At 44.0% G+C, this 14,590-nt stretch overlaps 1 protein-coding gene across 1 annotated transcript in view; it reads left to right on the top strand.

Moving 5' to 3' along the window:
- Nucleotides 1–14,590, top strand: part of LOC115327842 (transient-receptor-potential-like protein) — a 169,866-nt gene that overhangs the window by 120,162 nt on the left and 35,114 nt on the right. The window contains exons 5-6 of the mRNA XM_042289930.1: nt 8,495–9,645; nt 10,814–11,009. Coding sequence (XP_042145864.1) covers nt 8,495–9,645; nt 10,814–11,009 — 1,347 coding nt within the window. The remainder of the gene's footprint in view (nt 1–8,494; nt 9,646–10,813; nt 11,010–14,590) is intronic.

Raw genomic sequence — 14,590 nt, 5'->3', positions numbered from 1 at the left:
AATATATATATATTCATCGGAGCTTATGAACCGGTAATTATTAAAAAGAAAAAGAAGAACACACAAGAAAGATTTACGGATTGAGCAAAAACAAGGACACGTTTATTCGACGTTTCAAGGGGAGGCTTTTCTTCTTCTCTCTCTCTATATATAAGTATATTTCCCACTCATCGTGCTTGTTTCTCTCTCTCTCTCTTTATATATATATATCAGTGTGTCGAACCGAAAAAAATACGAGTTCGGTTACGGTTCAGGTTCAGGTAAATTAATTTTGTTCCGGTTCAGTTCCGGTTCAATTAATTCGATCCGCGAACCGGTTCGCGAACCGGTTCGGAAATTATAAATGACAAATTGCAACATCAAAATAAATTACAAATAAAACATCTGAAATCAGCACATACGAAACGGGATACATCGTAGTGTAAGGCTCAGGGATTTCTACCAGGAATGGTTTCTTTATGTGCACTCAAAGGTTACCTCACCGACTTTTACGGATTCGGACTTCATCTAATTGGGTCCGACGCAGTAGCTGTAAAATCCGCGACCTCCTTACAAACCCACTTACAAGTAGAACTCGCTAACTATCCCGCCACCTCGGCGTGTAAGCAATTGAAGGAACAGTGGGGAGAAAATACAGCTTTCTTTATTTGAACTAGCCTTCAGGAACTCAAATTGGACCCTTAAAGAAGTTTTCATTAAACAAGACACGGAATATGAAAAACACTTCACCGAACGCAACGCCAGAAGGACGCAATAGGATAAATTTTAAATTAGAAGAGTTCGCTGTCTCACAAATATGTTAGCTTCTAAGTGCCTATACGAAACCGGATGCATTATTATGAAACTCCACAGCCTTTTCTTTTCTCATTCCGATGGAAGCAAGCTTCAAGAACTCGCGCGTTCTAGAAACGTGTCATGAAATGAGCACACAGCAGCATTTAGGATTTACGAAATTGCAGAAAAATAAAACCCCGTGACGAGATTTTTTTTTTTTTTTTTGCACAGCCTTCCAATTTTTTTTCTTCCGTGAAAGCCGCGACCAGCGCAATACTGGTTCCTATGTCAAGATTCATGGATGCAGCGTTTGTCAAGATTCATGGATGCAGCGTTTATATTCCTAAGACTGAGTGGAGAAGAAAAATATGTAAGCGAGGTGTGTGTCAGTTGACGGCACTTAAAAAACAAAAGGCATGCATTGATAGCACATTCATTGTCAACAGCGCGTGGTCGAACCGTCTTGACATGAGCCGGTAACCGTTATTTTTTTTCCGGTTCAGTTCTGGTTCGGGTTCATCGCGATAACAATATAACGGTTCGGGTTCGGGTTCAGTTCCGGAAAAAATACCGGTTCGGTTCCGGTTTTCGGTTCGGTTTGGTTCCGGTTCGACACCCTGATATATATATATATATATATATATATATATAGAATAATGAAGGTCTCTCCCTTTATATATATATTTAGATAGAGAGAGATAACGAGAAATGGGTGTTTCTCTTTCACTCTCAGTTTATACTCGTATTTTTTTTTCTTTGTTTTATATACGAGGGTTGTTTTCCCCAAGTTCCGAGAAACGGTCTATAAAACCAAACAAAAGTGACAAAACAATCTTTTACTATACACAGAATGTACGTCTACTTCACACAAATTCCTCAAGCAATGGGGTAGAATGACGTGGCACAGGCTTTGGTGTGCCCTCTCCGAACGGGGATGCCGCCGGTGTTCTCAGTCGCTCCGCATGCATCAGCAAGGCTCTCACTCGCCACAAACGTGCGATGTGAACGGAGTAAACTGCATGAAGATTCAGGAAGGACGGACAGACGTCCATGGTGACGATGGTCAGGACAGTACTGTCTGTTGGAGACTGACAGTCTCGTTGAACTCCTGATAGAATCACTAGGAACCCATGCGGCAATCTTTTTTTGGGGGAAGAGTGTCTAAAAGCTTGTGCCACGTCGTAATAACTGCTTAAATATGTGCGCTGATTACGTGGAGAAGTAGCTAGAGTATGTATGAACCTCACGCAAAAAGAAACATTTATTTCGTCTCTTTTTTTTCTTCTTAGTTTACTTAAAGTACTGAGAAACCTAGCCGGAACTTTCTTTGATCAGAAAGTGCCCAAAAGCTTGTGCCGCTGCATATTTGTCTAAATCTTTGGGATGATCACGTAAAGAAGTAGCTATAGTGTGTATCTAAATTCTGCATATATATATATATATGTACCGGGTTTGTTTTCTTGGAGATTTGTTAAAAAAAAACAAAAAAAAAACAATAAAGCTACACTTATACGGTTTGTACGAGTGAGTTATACGCTCAGGGGTACATCATGTGGGTGGATAAGCTTTGCGATAAGTCGGCTAATTAATTAAAATTCACCAACTAACTTTTTAATTAGTGAAAATAGACTTATGGTTCCCATCACAAATTGCTGAGCGTTAGCGAAAACCACTAAATCGGTCACTTTCAGAAAGAATTTTAGCGCGTGAGAAGCGTAGTAGTGCACTAAAGTTACCACACGTGCAGCGGGCACAGGGCTAGCGGTTTCGGTAAGGCGCCCGCGCATTTCTTCCGTCTCTTATCTAACGCCAGCCTTGTACCTGCTCCACGAGTGGTAACTTCAGCGCACTACTGCGCTTTTCACGCGCTCAGTCTTTCTAATAATTACTGATTTCAGGGGTTTTGGACAACGCTCAGCAAGTTTCTAATTGGAACGATATGTCTATTTTTACTAATTTAAAGTTAATTAGTGAATTTTAATTAATTAGCCGACTTATAGCAAAGATTAGCCACCCAAATAACGTCCCCCTGGGCGTATAACTCACTCGCAGTCTCGCACAAACCGCATAAGTGTAGCTTTCATGGCTTTTTTTAAAAACAAATCTGTAAGAGTAAAAAAAAAAAAAAAAATACCACCGGGTGCGTGTGAGTGTATATATATATATATATATTGTCATTTCTCCTTTTATAAAGGGGCTATGCAACGAAATTGGGTGGGAATATTTCTTATTTTACTCCAGCTTCCTGGCACTAGTGGGACCCAAGAATACTCGAACGCAACACCACTGACCAAAAAGCGTCTTCGTCGCGGCGGAATTCAAAAGATGAAAGCGGAGCTTTTCTTTTAGTCTCTCCTTCCAAAGCCGCCTTTTGCTCCTTGGCGAAGTTTGATGACGGAGCTGTGGGGACAATGGCAACAGTACGATCCCCGGGAATGCGTCGTCGAGCTTTGCGGTGACGATATTCAAATGCTGCTCACACAGTGGACGCAAACACTGCGTACGCATTCGATCTGGGCTCGTGACAATCGATGCCTCGACATGCATTCGGGTAGTGGCCCGTGTCCAATCGCTGCAACGACGACATTAGCCGAGCCATAGCAATGTCGGGAACTCAGAGCGTGTCCTGTGCTTTGCCAACCCCAGTGCGTGACTATGATCAGCATTGGTGGCATATAATCGGCTCCAGATCACGTGGCCGCTTGTTCTGGCTGCGAGTTGAGGGGGTGAACGGTGCTCGTTTTTCTTTAATTTTTCTCCTGGGACTTCTATTGCGTGGGGTGAAAAACGAACGCGTGTTTCATAGGTCATTAACGTCAGGGATCCGTTCTAAGCGGTATTTGCGTAAAGTACAAAAATTGTTGCATCGCCCCCTTAACCTATTTTTCTCTCGCTCTGACCCTTTCCAGAATGAATAAATGAATGGCTTAGTACCTTAAATAAGAGGAAAGAAAAGCCTGAAGCATAAACGAAGTTAACCCTTTTAACTCTTCAAACAAGAAAACAAACAAACCAAAGTTAAAAATAAAACGAAACAAAAAAAAAAAAAAAAAAAAAACGGAGTAGGATTTAATGACTTGTCCGAAAGTAATCACAATCGACCGGAACTTGGAAGGCTGCTCCTTACATCGAAATCTTTCAGGGACTTCTAAGTGCTCGGAATTAAGCGACGACGTATAGCATCGCGCTTGCAGCAAGGAAGCCTTCTTTGTTCCTAAAGTTTTATACCTTTTCGTATATATATATATATATATATATATAAAAATCGATCCATTTAAGTAAGAGGATTGTCTCGAACTTTGAAATGTTTACCGGCGCAAAAACGATGTTTGAAACTCTCTTTCGAGCTTTTAGCGTAACTCTATAAAGAGAAGATGGGATATCCAGGGTAAAGAAGTATACTTAGTGTTTTCTTTCAGAATCATAAGAGCCAGGAAAAAAAAAAAGTTTGATGAGAAATTGAATACTTTCTAGTGAAGAGAACGCCGAAATATATATTTTGTTCGATTTTTATGCCTTTATTATGTTTACGAATTATGTCGTTCGACGATTGTGTGAAGGAATTTCATCGGAAGCTATAGATATCACACATATTGGTGTACTAATGGGACACTGACAGGGTATTTAAGCTCGTCAAGATTTTTATTTGTAGATGACATGAGAGCCCAACTGCCGAAAACGAAATTCACGAATCGAAATTAGTTTTCTTTCCGCCCGAAAACCGCCGATCGAGAACCGGCCAGTTTGATTCGCACTCACTCTCTTCTCCGTGGTCACGTGACGTTTTTGTGTGGTTTACAGACAAACCACCAAAGATGATCAAAGTCGTGAGTCATCGAAGGCACATACTCAATACTAAAAATAAACACAAAATAAGATACCCATTCTTTGTGGCTTCCAAATTGCTGCAAACACGCTGATAAAAAAAAAAAAAAAAAAGTTGCCCAGTCACGTGATTTTTGGTGAGTTTCTCTATATTTCTGCTTCCTCCCCAGTCCAGTTGCGGTCTCCGTTACGAGCAATTGCGTTTTTCTTTTTTTTTTTTTTTGTTGTATTAAAAATATACGTGGCGCCAGTCACGTAGCCAGTATTTTGTTTCGGGGCGGGACGGGGGGGGGGGGGGGGGGGGGCGGCGCTAATAACAAAATGCTGTATGAGGGGGAGGGGGAGAGGAGGTCCCAGCAAAATGGAAGATTTCTGGGGGGGGGGGGGGGGGGGGAGGGGGGGCCGGGCCCCGTGGGTTTTTTCCCGGCCACGTGCCTGCGTGACGCTGAGCGCACTGTTGATTAGGTAGTCTTCTGACACCTCAATACATTGCCTAGCAAAAATAATGAAAAAAATTTGGGGGGTGTCAGTGTCCCATTGAGAGGTCCGGTGAGACTGTGATAGCGGAAAGGGTCAAAATAGTACGAAAAAAATCTAAAATTGGCAGCTGCCTTTAACCTCAAAGTCCTATTATGCATGAAATCCGTAACAGAGGATCGGTGCGTGACGTGACGTAAATGTTTTCGCTAAATTTAGCGGGGAAACTGAATGGTTGTATAGGTCACGTGACGTCAATTGCTCCCGCTAAATTTAGCAGAAAATACGCAGACGGACAAAGTTTTGGAATTGGGGTTGAGGGGGGGGGGGGGGGGGGAGGTTAGGGTTGAGAAGCATTTCATGCTTTAAGAAACAGAACGGAACAAAGGGTGACAAAAACAGACTCAAGACTGGGCTGTGGCGATTGGGCGGATTTCAAGCAGAACTCTGATAAATAAATGTAGGGCCATTACCCTGGCACACGGAGGCCATACACGCGCCGGCACACACACACATACATGCCATTACACGCACGCACGCACACGCACGCACGCGCGCGAAGAGCTGTCATCCGCGAGGAAAAAGCAAACATTGGTGGGAAAATTTAATTACGGTCCGACCAAATTAAAGGAGCCCATACTGTCAACTGAATGAGAACTTATGAGAATAGACCGTACAAAGAAAAGAATAGCGAAGGAGAACTAAATTTCTAATGAAGCGGCACAAAAATATTTGGTTAGTCCTTTGGTCCAGATCAATTCTATGGATCGCTATTTCGGCAAGTGAGGCCCAGGTTTCTCTGAGGTCGTCGCTATATAGTATGCACTAGTGAATTACCATACTTAAAGTCACTAAATGAGCTGGGCTCATTTAGTAGCATTTAGTAGCTAAGCGTAGCTTATTTAGTGGCACTAACCATACTGTTTCTCTGCCAATAATTTGATGATGCCTGTGGAAATATTGGGAACAATGTTATACAATAGAAACACACCATTCATTGTTGCACGCATAGATACCTTGCAAACAGCTTGGATAGCAATATACACGCCAACGTGCATAACTACAAAAAAGACGCGTGCTGTAAAGAGCAACTATGGTAGTTTAACGCATGCGAATTGAGTTATATACACATACATATGAGTTACATACAAAGCTATAGTCATGACAGCTGAAGATGTACAGTCTCATTGGCCGAAGATAAGGGGCTCGGGACTTGCCACGCTCCGCCTTTTTAAGCCTAACTGGATTTCTTGCTGGAAACCTGAATTCCAGTTAAGATTTTCTCTTTCATAGTCCAGTTTATACCGGTTTTTTTTTTTGGTAGGGTAATACATGAACACGTGACGAAATAAACAGCTGAGAGGATTTCTGAAGCACAACGAGCACGTGCCACGTGCTAGCAAGCGTCGTACTACGTTCCACGTGCTGGTGTGTGTTTCCAGAATACTTCTGATTGGACACCTCGTTTGTGTGTGTGTGTGTGTTAGTTTTCAAACGCGGCCACGTCATTTTGTTGCTTTACGACCTCAACAAATGACGGTACGCTCTTGGCCGCCACGTCATCGCGAGTTCCCTGCGCCTTATCTTTACCTTTTGCCCTTTGATTGGCGTGCTCTTCCTTGCCTTCCGACGCGCCAAAGCCGCGTTTCGGAACACTTGCTCGCCGTACAGTTCCTGACAGCTGAAGGAACGCCGAGCGTGGCGGATCCGAGGCCTATTATTATCCCCCCTTAACCAATCAGGCTGCGGCATTACGAGAAGAGGCCACGCCCGGTGTTTCTTTGGTTGCCGACGACTATACGGAGCGCAAGTTCGTCTGCTTCTTGCGCAGGGGTTGCGGTGACGTCAGAACGCCGAGCTCTGATTGGCTTGATTGGAAGGATATGGGGCAGACCTCAAGGCTGGTAGCACTGCGGTCCGCCCACTATTATTCCGTAAAGAGCCAATCAGAGATCGGCGTTCTGACGTCACCGCAGCCCATGAGCAAGAAGCAGACGAACTTGCGCTCCATAGAGGCTTGTTTCAATCATATACGTTTTGAGCGAAGGAGATTCAGGCAATTTTCTAAGAGGGAAGTATCGATCATTTAGACCCGGTAACGTGCCGAATCAACAAGAGACGCAGACGGAAACATCAAACAAATATAAAGCTCCTAAAAAAAAAACATTTTTTAGTTTTTTTCTGACGAATTAGAGCTGACTGAGACGTGGTTATCGGTCTTCATTGGACAAGAAAAGTGAGATAAATTGATTTTTTTTCCCAACAGATATGTTTTTTCTTTTCAATCTGCTCTGAAACCCAAAATATCCAGACGACAAACTTTATATTGAGAAGAATGAAAGAGAAAAGCAAATACTAAATACGTATATGCGTATACATATATTTACTTGTTCGACGGACGACAATAGGGATGTCAGTGTCTGTACCATTCCTCGTATTCACGTTTAAAATATAAAACAAAGAAAAAAGAAGAAAGAAGCAAGGTACTTGGCGAACCAAATTCTTCGCATCACGGCGTTTTTGTATAGTCTCTGTGTTATAACGATTTTAAAAGATCCAGCTACGCTGGATCCCCCCGAATAAATGGCCCGCAAAGAAGACATCGCTCCCAGGTTCTTTTTATAACTGCTTCTGGACGAGCGCGTTCAATGCAAATCAGCTTGTCCTAACGTCATTGAAACGCAAAAGTCACCCTGTTAGTATTTGTTTCTGAGAACTGGATTTTTTTTTAGGTATGTGCATGTTTGTTTTGGAAATCTGTAGAAAAATTTTTGTAGAGTTTGTGGCGGCTTTTCGTCTTGTCGGAGTTAACGCATAGTCGATGGAAAATGTGTTTTTTGTCAAGAGGATTTGTTGAAACAGCTGCTTTTATCAAATAAGGCTAGTATCACTTTAGCGTTCGCTCGTATGATTTTATGGCATTGAGAGCCTTCAGGTTAGCAGATAAAGCACCTATATAATTTCAAGAGAGTATTACTAATATGATGGAGATAAAGGGCGCAGCAAATGCAGACAAAGAAAAGACTACCACAACAAGCCCAATGTGCTTAAATACAGATAATCTATATTTGCAGTATACATCAGGTACGAAATAAACAAGCTGCTTACTTCTATGCTATTTTTGACAGCGTTACCTTGTTTTTTTTTAATAATTGAGAAATCATATCTAGATACGTAAAATAAAGAACGAATCCATGAATCAAGGCTCTATGGAAAACTGACACAGCATTGTGGCGAGATAAAATATTCCGAAAGTCCACTTGATTTCCGAAATTTATATTTTCCGTCTTCTGTCATAAGCCCTTGATGTTTTTAGCAATAAAGCTCGAGATATGATGAGTGACCGGAAAAGTCGAAGACCCGTCGTTTCGATTATCGCAGTGCCTTGACATTTGATGTTCGCCACGTCATTTTACAGCTGTCCTGGGAGCTGGGCACCCTCGCCCAGCGCGAAAACGAGTTCAAAGAGATCTACCTGGAACTCAGCAACCAGTGCAAGAAGTACTCCTGCGAGCTGCTGGACCTGTGCCGCAGCAGCGAGGAGGTCGTCGCCGTCCTCAACAAACGTTCTGGCCCGGACCAGATTGAGGACTCGGACGACGACACCGACGACGAGCTCGAGTACGACGCCGGCCAGGACTACTGCCCCGACCAGGCCAACCCGGGACCGTACCACCACTCGGGAGGCCTCACCCTCTCCCGGCTCAAGATGGCTCTCAAATACGACCAGAAGCAGTTCGTGGCACACCCCAACTGCCAGCAGCTCTTAACGTCCATCTGGTACCAGGGCCTACCGGTGTGGCGACGTCGTAACGCCCTCAGCAAGATCTGTCTCTGCGCTGGTCTCATCGCCCTGCTGCCGCTCATCGCCTGCTACTACCTCGCCTTTCCGAGGTCGCGTCTGAGTCGTGTGGTCCGTTCGCCCTTCATGAAGTTCATCTACCACAGCGCGTCGTTCGGATGCTTTTTGCTTCTGCTCATCCTCGCGTCCACCAGGACGGACCGCTCCAGACAAAACATCCGCGGTCCCGCCCCGTCACCCGTCGAGTGGCTCATCCTCTTCTGGGTCACGGGGATGGTGTGGGCCGAGTGCAAGCAGCTATGGGAAGAGGGACTCAAGGCGTACGTTCGCCAGTGGTGGAACTGGCTGGACTTTATCATGCTGTCGTTGTACCTGACCACTGGGTCCCTCCGGGCCGTCGCCTACTTCCAGGTGCAGAGCGGCCAGTACGGGGCCAAGGTTCTGGAGAGGGTCCAGTGGCCGTCTAACGACCCGACGCTGATCGCGGAAGGGGTGTTCGCGATGGCCAACGTGTTTAGTTTTGCGAGGATCATCTACCTGTTTCAGACGAACCCGCACCTGGGTCCACTGCAGATATCGCTGGGCTGCATGATCATCGACATCGCCAAGTTTCTCTTCATCTTCTTTCTGGTGCTCACGTCATTTGTGTGCGGTCTGAACCAGCTGTACTGGTACTACGACCCGAGCATGGGCTTCTGCGAGACCAAGGAGGTCGGGGGTGTGAACATTACTTTCAATTGCCACCACAATCCAGACGCCTTTCTAACGTGAGTCGCGACTCTTCTCTGTCCTTTTCTTAAAAATATTCAATTCTTAAATCGAGGTTTGGAGAGTGCGTGACTGCTAGCATTTAAACGGGTGCGGGAGCACCTTTTGAAAAAATTACCTAACGTCAGCTGGCGTCTGTATTTTCATGGAGTCTTAGTTTTGAGTAAACGATGACACAATTAAATAACCTATTTATTATCGTTGATTATACAAGATATATAAAATTATACGAAAGTTCTCCTGAGAACGTTTCAGAACGGGCTCCTTTTGCATCAATATTCCACTTGAAAAAGCAAGTTACAGTAGCTCTCATGCTTTAATTTAACGCCGAAAACAAGTATCAGAATCAAAAAAGAACTTGGCAAAAAAACAAAAAACAAAAAAAAACACCTCTTTTATTTATTTTAAACGTTAATACAGATACAGTACTCCCTATGTTGACTCGTGGGTAGAAAGAGGCTGATATTTGTTGGCGCATTACAAGGGCGTAATTAGGTACTTGTTAGGTCTGGGTATTTCCCTAATATCGTTAAATCAGTAGTGTTTTAACAATCCACTTTTGTGTTTATAAAAAGTTCCTGTGACTTAGTTGGACTTTCTAAGAATCACTAGGATATATTGTTTTTGTTGTTACCAATCGAGATTTTTTTTTCAAATGTATTCAAAAACACGGTAGCGCTCGAGACGAGGTCAAAGTAGGAGATTGGACAACACAGTGCGCTGGGCAAAGTAGGGGACTAAACAAATTTTCCCACTATCTGGCAGCTGCCGCGCCCATTATCCGAGGCCACCATTCTTCGGGCATGACCTCTGAGCATGTACCGAACAGTAGTGCTACGTTCTTGTTCGGCATGATCTGGAATTTAAACACCTGTTTCGCGCCCAAAGAAATGAAGACTGAATGTGGCTTTAAGAGGTTTTGCAAAAGTGTGTTTTCCTACCGCTATATATTTGTATATTATACGTTGAAATTTTGAATTCTTTCGTTAGTACACTAGGAAACACTAAAATTAACAACACGAAGTGACACCCTTAAAAACATTTAAGGTCGACCTTACGTTGTTTGAAGGACATATATCTTCTACTCCGACTCAAAAATGTTCTAAGAAACACTACAAAAAATACCGACGTACAGTTACACCAGCGATTTGCGTGCTACTGTTTCAGGATAGACGCCAGTTACACGTCCTTACTATGGTCTCTATTCGGAGTCATCCCCATCAAGGACATCAGCGCTCGAAAGGACCAGCCCTTCACGAAGTGGGTGGGACACGCCCTACTCGGCGCCTACATGATCATGGCCATGACGGTCATGATCAACATGCTCATCGCCATGATGAGCAGGTCCTTCCAGGACATCGAGGTGAGGTGGCATGCCTCTTTCGTTTCGTGAGCGTGTGTTCTGTCGACGAAGATGATGTATCATTACAACATGATTGTCACATTGTGATCTAATAGAGCCAATCAGGCAGTGCCAAAAGTGCATCGTCACGGCGCCCGTCGTCTTTATGCGTTAGCTACTCCCGGCTAAACCACCAGTCACGCGCACAGCGAATGCGCCGTGATCCTGCGCTTTTTGTCTGCGTCTGATTGGTCTAGCCGGTTATAGCGAAGCACACAAAGACGACAAGCGCCATGACGATGCACTTTTGGCATCTCTTATAGTCCGTTGCAACTCAAGAAGGTAGGGCGAGGGTAAGACGGGCCGGGGAAGACGGAACGCTAAAGAGAGAAGGAGGTTTCCCCCTCTCTTCTCCAGTGTTCCGTCTGCTTCCCCCTTTCCGGCCCGTCTTAGCTTCGTCCTACCTTCTTGAGTTGCAACGGACTATAGTAGGTTCCATCGGAACGGCGTTCGTCATCTTTATGCGTGAGCTATTTCCGCCTAAACCACCAGTCACGCGCACAGCGAATGCGCCGTGATTCTGCGCTTTTGTCTGCGTCGGTTTAGTCGATTGTGACGAAACGCACAAAGACGACAAGTGCCATGACGATGCACTTTTTGGCATCTCAAAATGGGAGAGGGGACGCGGCCCGTACCTTCCACTGCATTGCCAAGAAAAGTTGTCGCGGAGTATAGGCTCCATTGGAATGTTGTAGCGTTGGCTGCGCGTCGCACTCAATGTGAGACGGATGTGGAAGGCTGGCTTTCGTAGAGTCTTCGTTCAAATAAAACGTCGAATCAACAGCGGCGTCTGCGAATACAGCAGCATGGATCACCCTGTCTACTCGTATCGACGTCGGCTTAGTATCGATACTAAGTCGAGAGCTAACGCAACCGTCATCTCAACTATGTTTACGTAATATTTCGACGTTTTGAAGTTAAAACTCGGTTATAGTTGTAGTCTGACAGAGCGAGCAATCAGACTGTGACTGCAACAAAATGAATCAGATAGGAGTCTGGGCACAACGTGATACCAGTACGTAATATAACAATTCGTATCGATTGTAAGGTTGTATACGTTGTGGTTAATTTGCCGAAAGTAAATAAACTTCAAATCGGGTATGAGATACAAAACGTACACAAAAGAACGGGTAAAATGTTTCTCTAGGATTTGTTTCGTTCTCCTTTGGAAAGAGTATCTGCCAAAAATGAACGTTGTGATCTCCGAGAGTCGAAGGGCCATACGGAGCACACGGTGTTCTTCTGCAGGGGCTGGGGAGACGTCAGAATGCCGGGCTCTGATTGGCTCTGATGGAAGGATAGTGGGTAGACCTCAATGCCTTTGAGGTCCACCCACTGTCCTTCATTCAGAGCCAATCAGAGCTCGGCGTTCTGACGTCGCCATAACCCCCCGTAAAAGAAGCAGACGAACTTGCGCTCCGGATAGTTCTGACAGTACAAACTAGTTTCTGCGCTTGCGCAGTGCCGACGGCAGCGCCACCGCAGCGGCGTGGCGGGTTCCTTGCATCTTATTATCTCTCAGCAACCAATCAGATGGCGGTATCAACGAACGAGAGCGCAGTTTAACCAATAACAAAGCAAGAAGCGTGACCCCTCCCTTGCGTTTGTAGGCTTAGGCCTGGAGCGGAGTGCATAAACAGGACATTGAACCTTTTCACGAACTCAGTATCGACTGACAAAGAAATAAATAACCAAAAATAAACACGAGAAAAAAAATATTGGCACCCCATTGAAGAACAAATATGACGAGACCGAATCAGGCAAAATATTAATAATAATAAATATTTTACAAGAAAAATGCGAAGAAAAAGCAGAATGAAAAAAAAAAAAAACAGAAAGGAAAAGTAAACGATAAGGACTTTAAGATATATTCACGAGCGAAATCCTTTTTGTCAACCCGTTGCAGTCAGAAACGAGCGGTGTAGAGTCTCGTCACTTTTATGCATGGCTTTATATATTCACGTTCACTTATCTGAATAAATAAACTTTGACAGGATTTTTACTTTTTTATTTTTAAAATATATAGAGCAGCAGGATGTTGCAATTCAATAGCAATTCCGAGCTAAAAAAAGAAAATAAAAAGAAAACCTGCCAAGTTATTCACGAAAGAAAAAAAAAGTCAATCTATTCTCACATTTGGGGCAAAAAACACATACAGCGGAGAGCCCGCGAAAGCAGGAGGAGTCGGGGAGCTGAACGCGTATATGATCCATTACAACTTGACGTCGAAAAGCGCCGTGTCACCCGTTTCTTTCTTCGCCCTTCCTAATTTCAATCGTACGACTTCTTTTTTTTTTTTTTTACTATAATAACGTTTTGCATTGGTTGACAATGTAGCCGAGTAAAGACATACGAGGACAGTACCATAGTTTACCCGCCAGCGCGAATATAGTCCCTAAAAATTACAGCAGTGAAGAAAGATATTGCGGCTGAAAAAAAAAAGTAGTGGGTAATAATTGATTTTCATTATTTTTCCACGGGACCTTCAGTTCGCCCTGCAGCTTGGACGGACGTGTTAGAAATAATGAGCGTCTCATCAATAACGAGCTCCGGGTATCTAATGATCTTAATTGCGTTTATTAATGAATGGTGGCCACAAGTCCGAATAAGGCACATTATGATGGTCGGCGAAATTTCGAAGGTTGAGCGGTTGATGACAGAAACGACGAAAGAAAAAAAATCTGAATGGAAGCCTGCAACATCGCGATAAAAGCCTTATAAAAGAAATGCCGCACTTAAAAAAAAAAAAAATATAATGTAGGCGTTTTTTTTTTTTTTTTATATCACGTTGCAGTAGTCTCAAATGAAGATAAACGAGCGTTGTGATCGAATCGCCAGCCCGGCCTGACTCATGTTTCCGTGAGTTTTGTTTCCGTGGAAACATTTTCTCGGTGGGTCGTTTTTCGTTTTAGTTCTACGGTCACTCAGAGAATGAGAAGCGCGGGGCGTGTCTTTCGAGTGCCCGACCACCAGCACGAGCTCGGCGCGCCTTCCACCGTGCTTTGGCTGCACTTGCATGCTCGAGGCCTACGAGAGGCCGAAGCTTTAACCGAAGCTTGCGCTGGAGGCGGGAAAACTGAAGGATTTTCCCGCCGTTCTAGTTTTATCAGGATGAGAACGGCAGGGAAGTCATCAAGACCCGCGAAGCAGCATCAAGAATTAATTATACTGCAATTAAATGCAAAAGTGCATGCGAGCTGAACAAGATTGACGAAAATAATCCCTGGAGAAGGGGAACAAGAGAAGATTTGAGATTTGTGTTTGTCCTTTGTCCCTCTTGTTCCCCTTCCCCAGGGATTATTTTCGTCAGCATCAAGAAGCAATCGATTTTGACGCCCGTATCAGGATCCGTGAAAAGAATAACAAGAGCGTTCGTCATCATCCTTTTCAGCAACAGCAACGACAAAAACAATGACAGGTATATGCAAGCGCAAAAGGAACGAGATTTTTGTAATAAACAATATTGGAGCAGTATTTCAGGTCAAAATGGAACAGAGTGCATAAACAAGACTTTGACGGTTTCAGGCATTTAGTATCGACTG

This window comes from Ixodes scapularis, unplaced genomic scaffold (assembly GCF_016920785.2).
Source record: "Ixodes scapularis isolate PalLabHiFi unplaced genomic scaffold, ASM1692078v2 PGA_scaffold13__105_contigs__length_92229423, whole genome shotgun sequence".
Taxonomy (NCBI): domain Eukaryota; kingdom Metazoa; phylum Arthropoda; class Arachnida; order Ixodida; family Ixodidae; genus Ixodes; species Ixodes scapularis.
The sequence above is the reverse complement of the archived record's forward strand: the minus strand, read 5'-3'. Positions and strand labels throughout refer to the sequence as shown.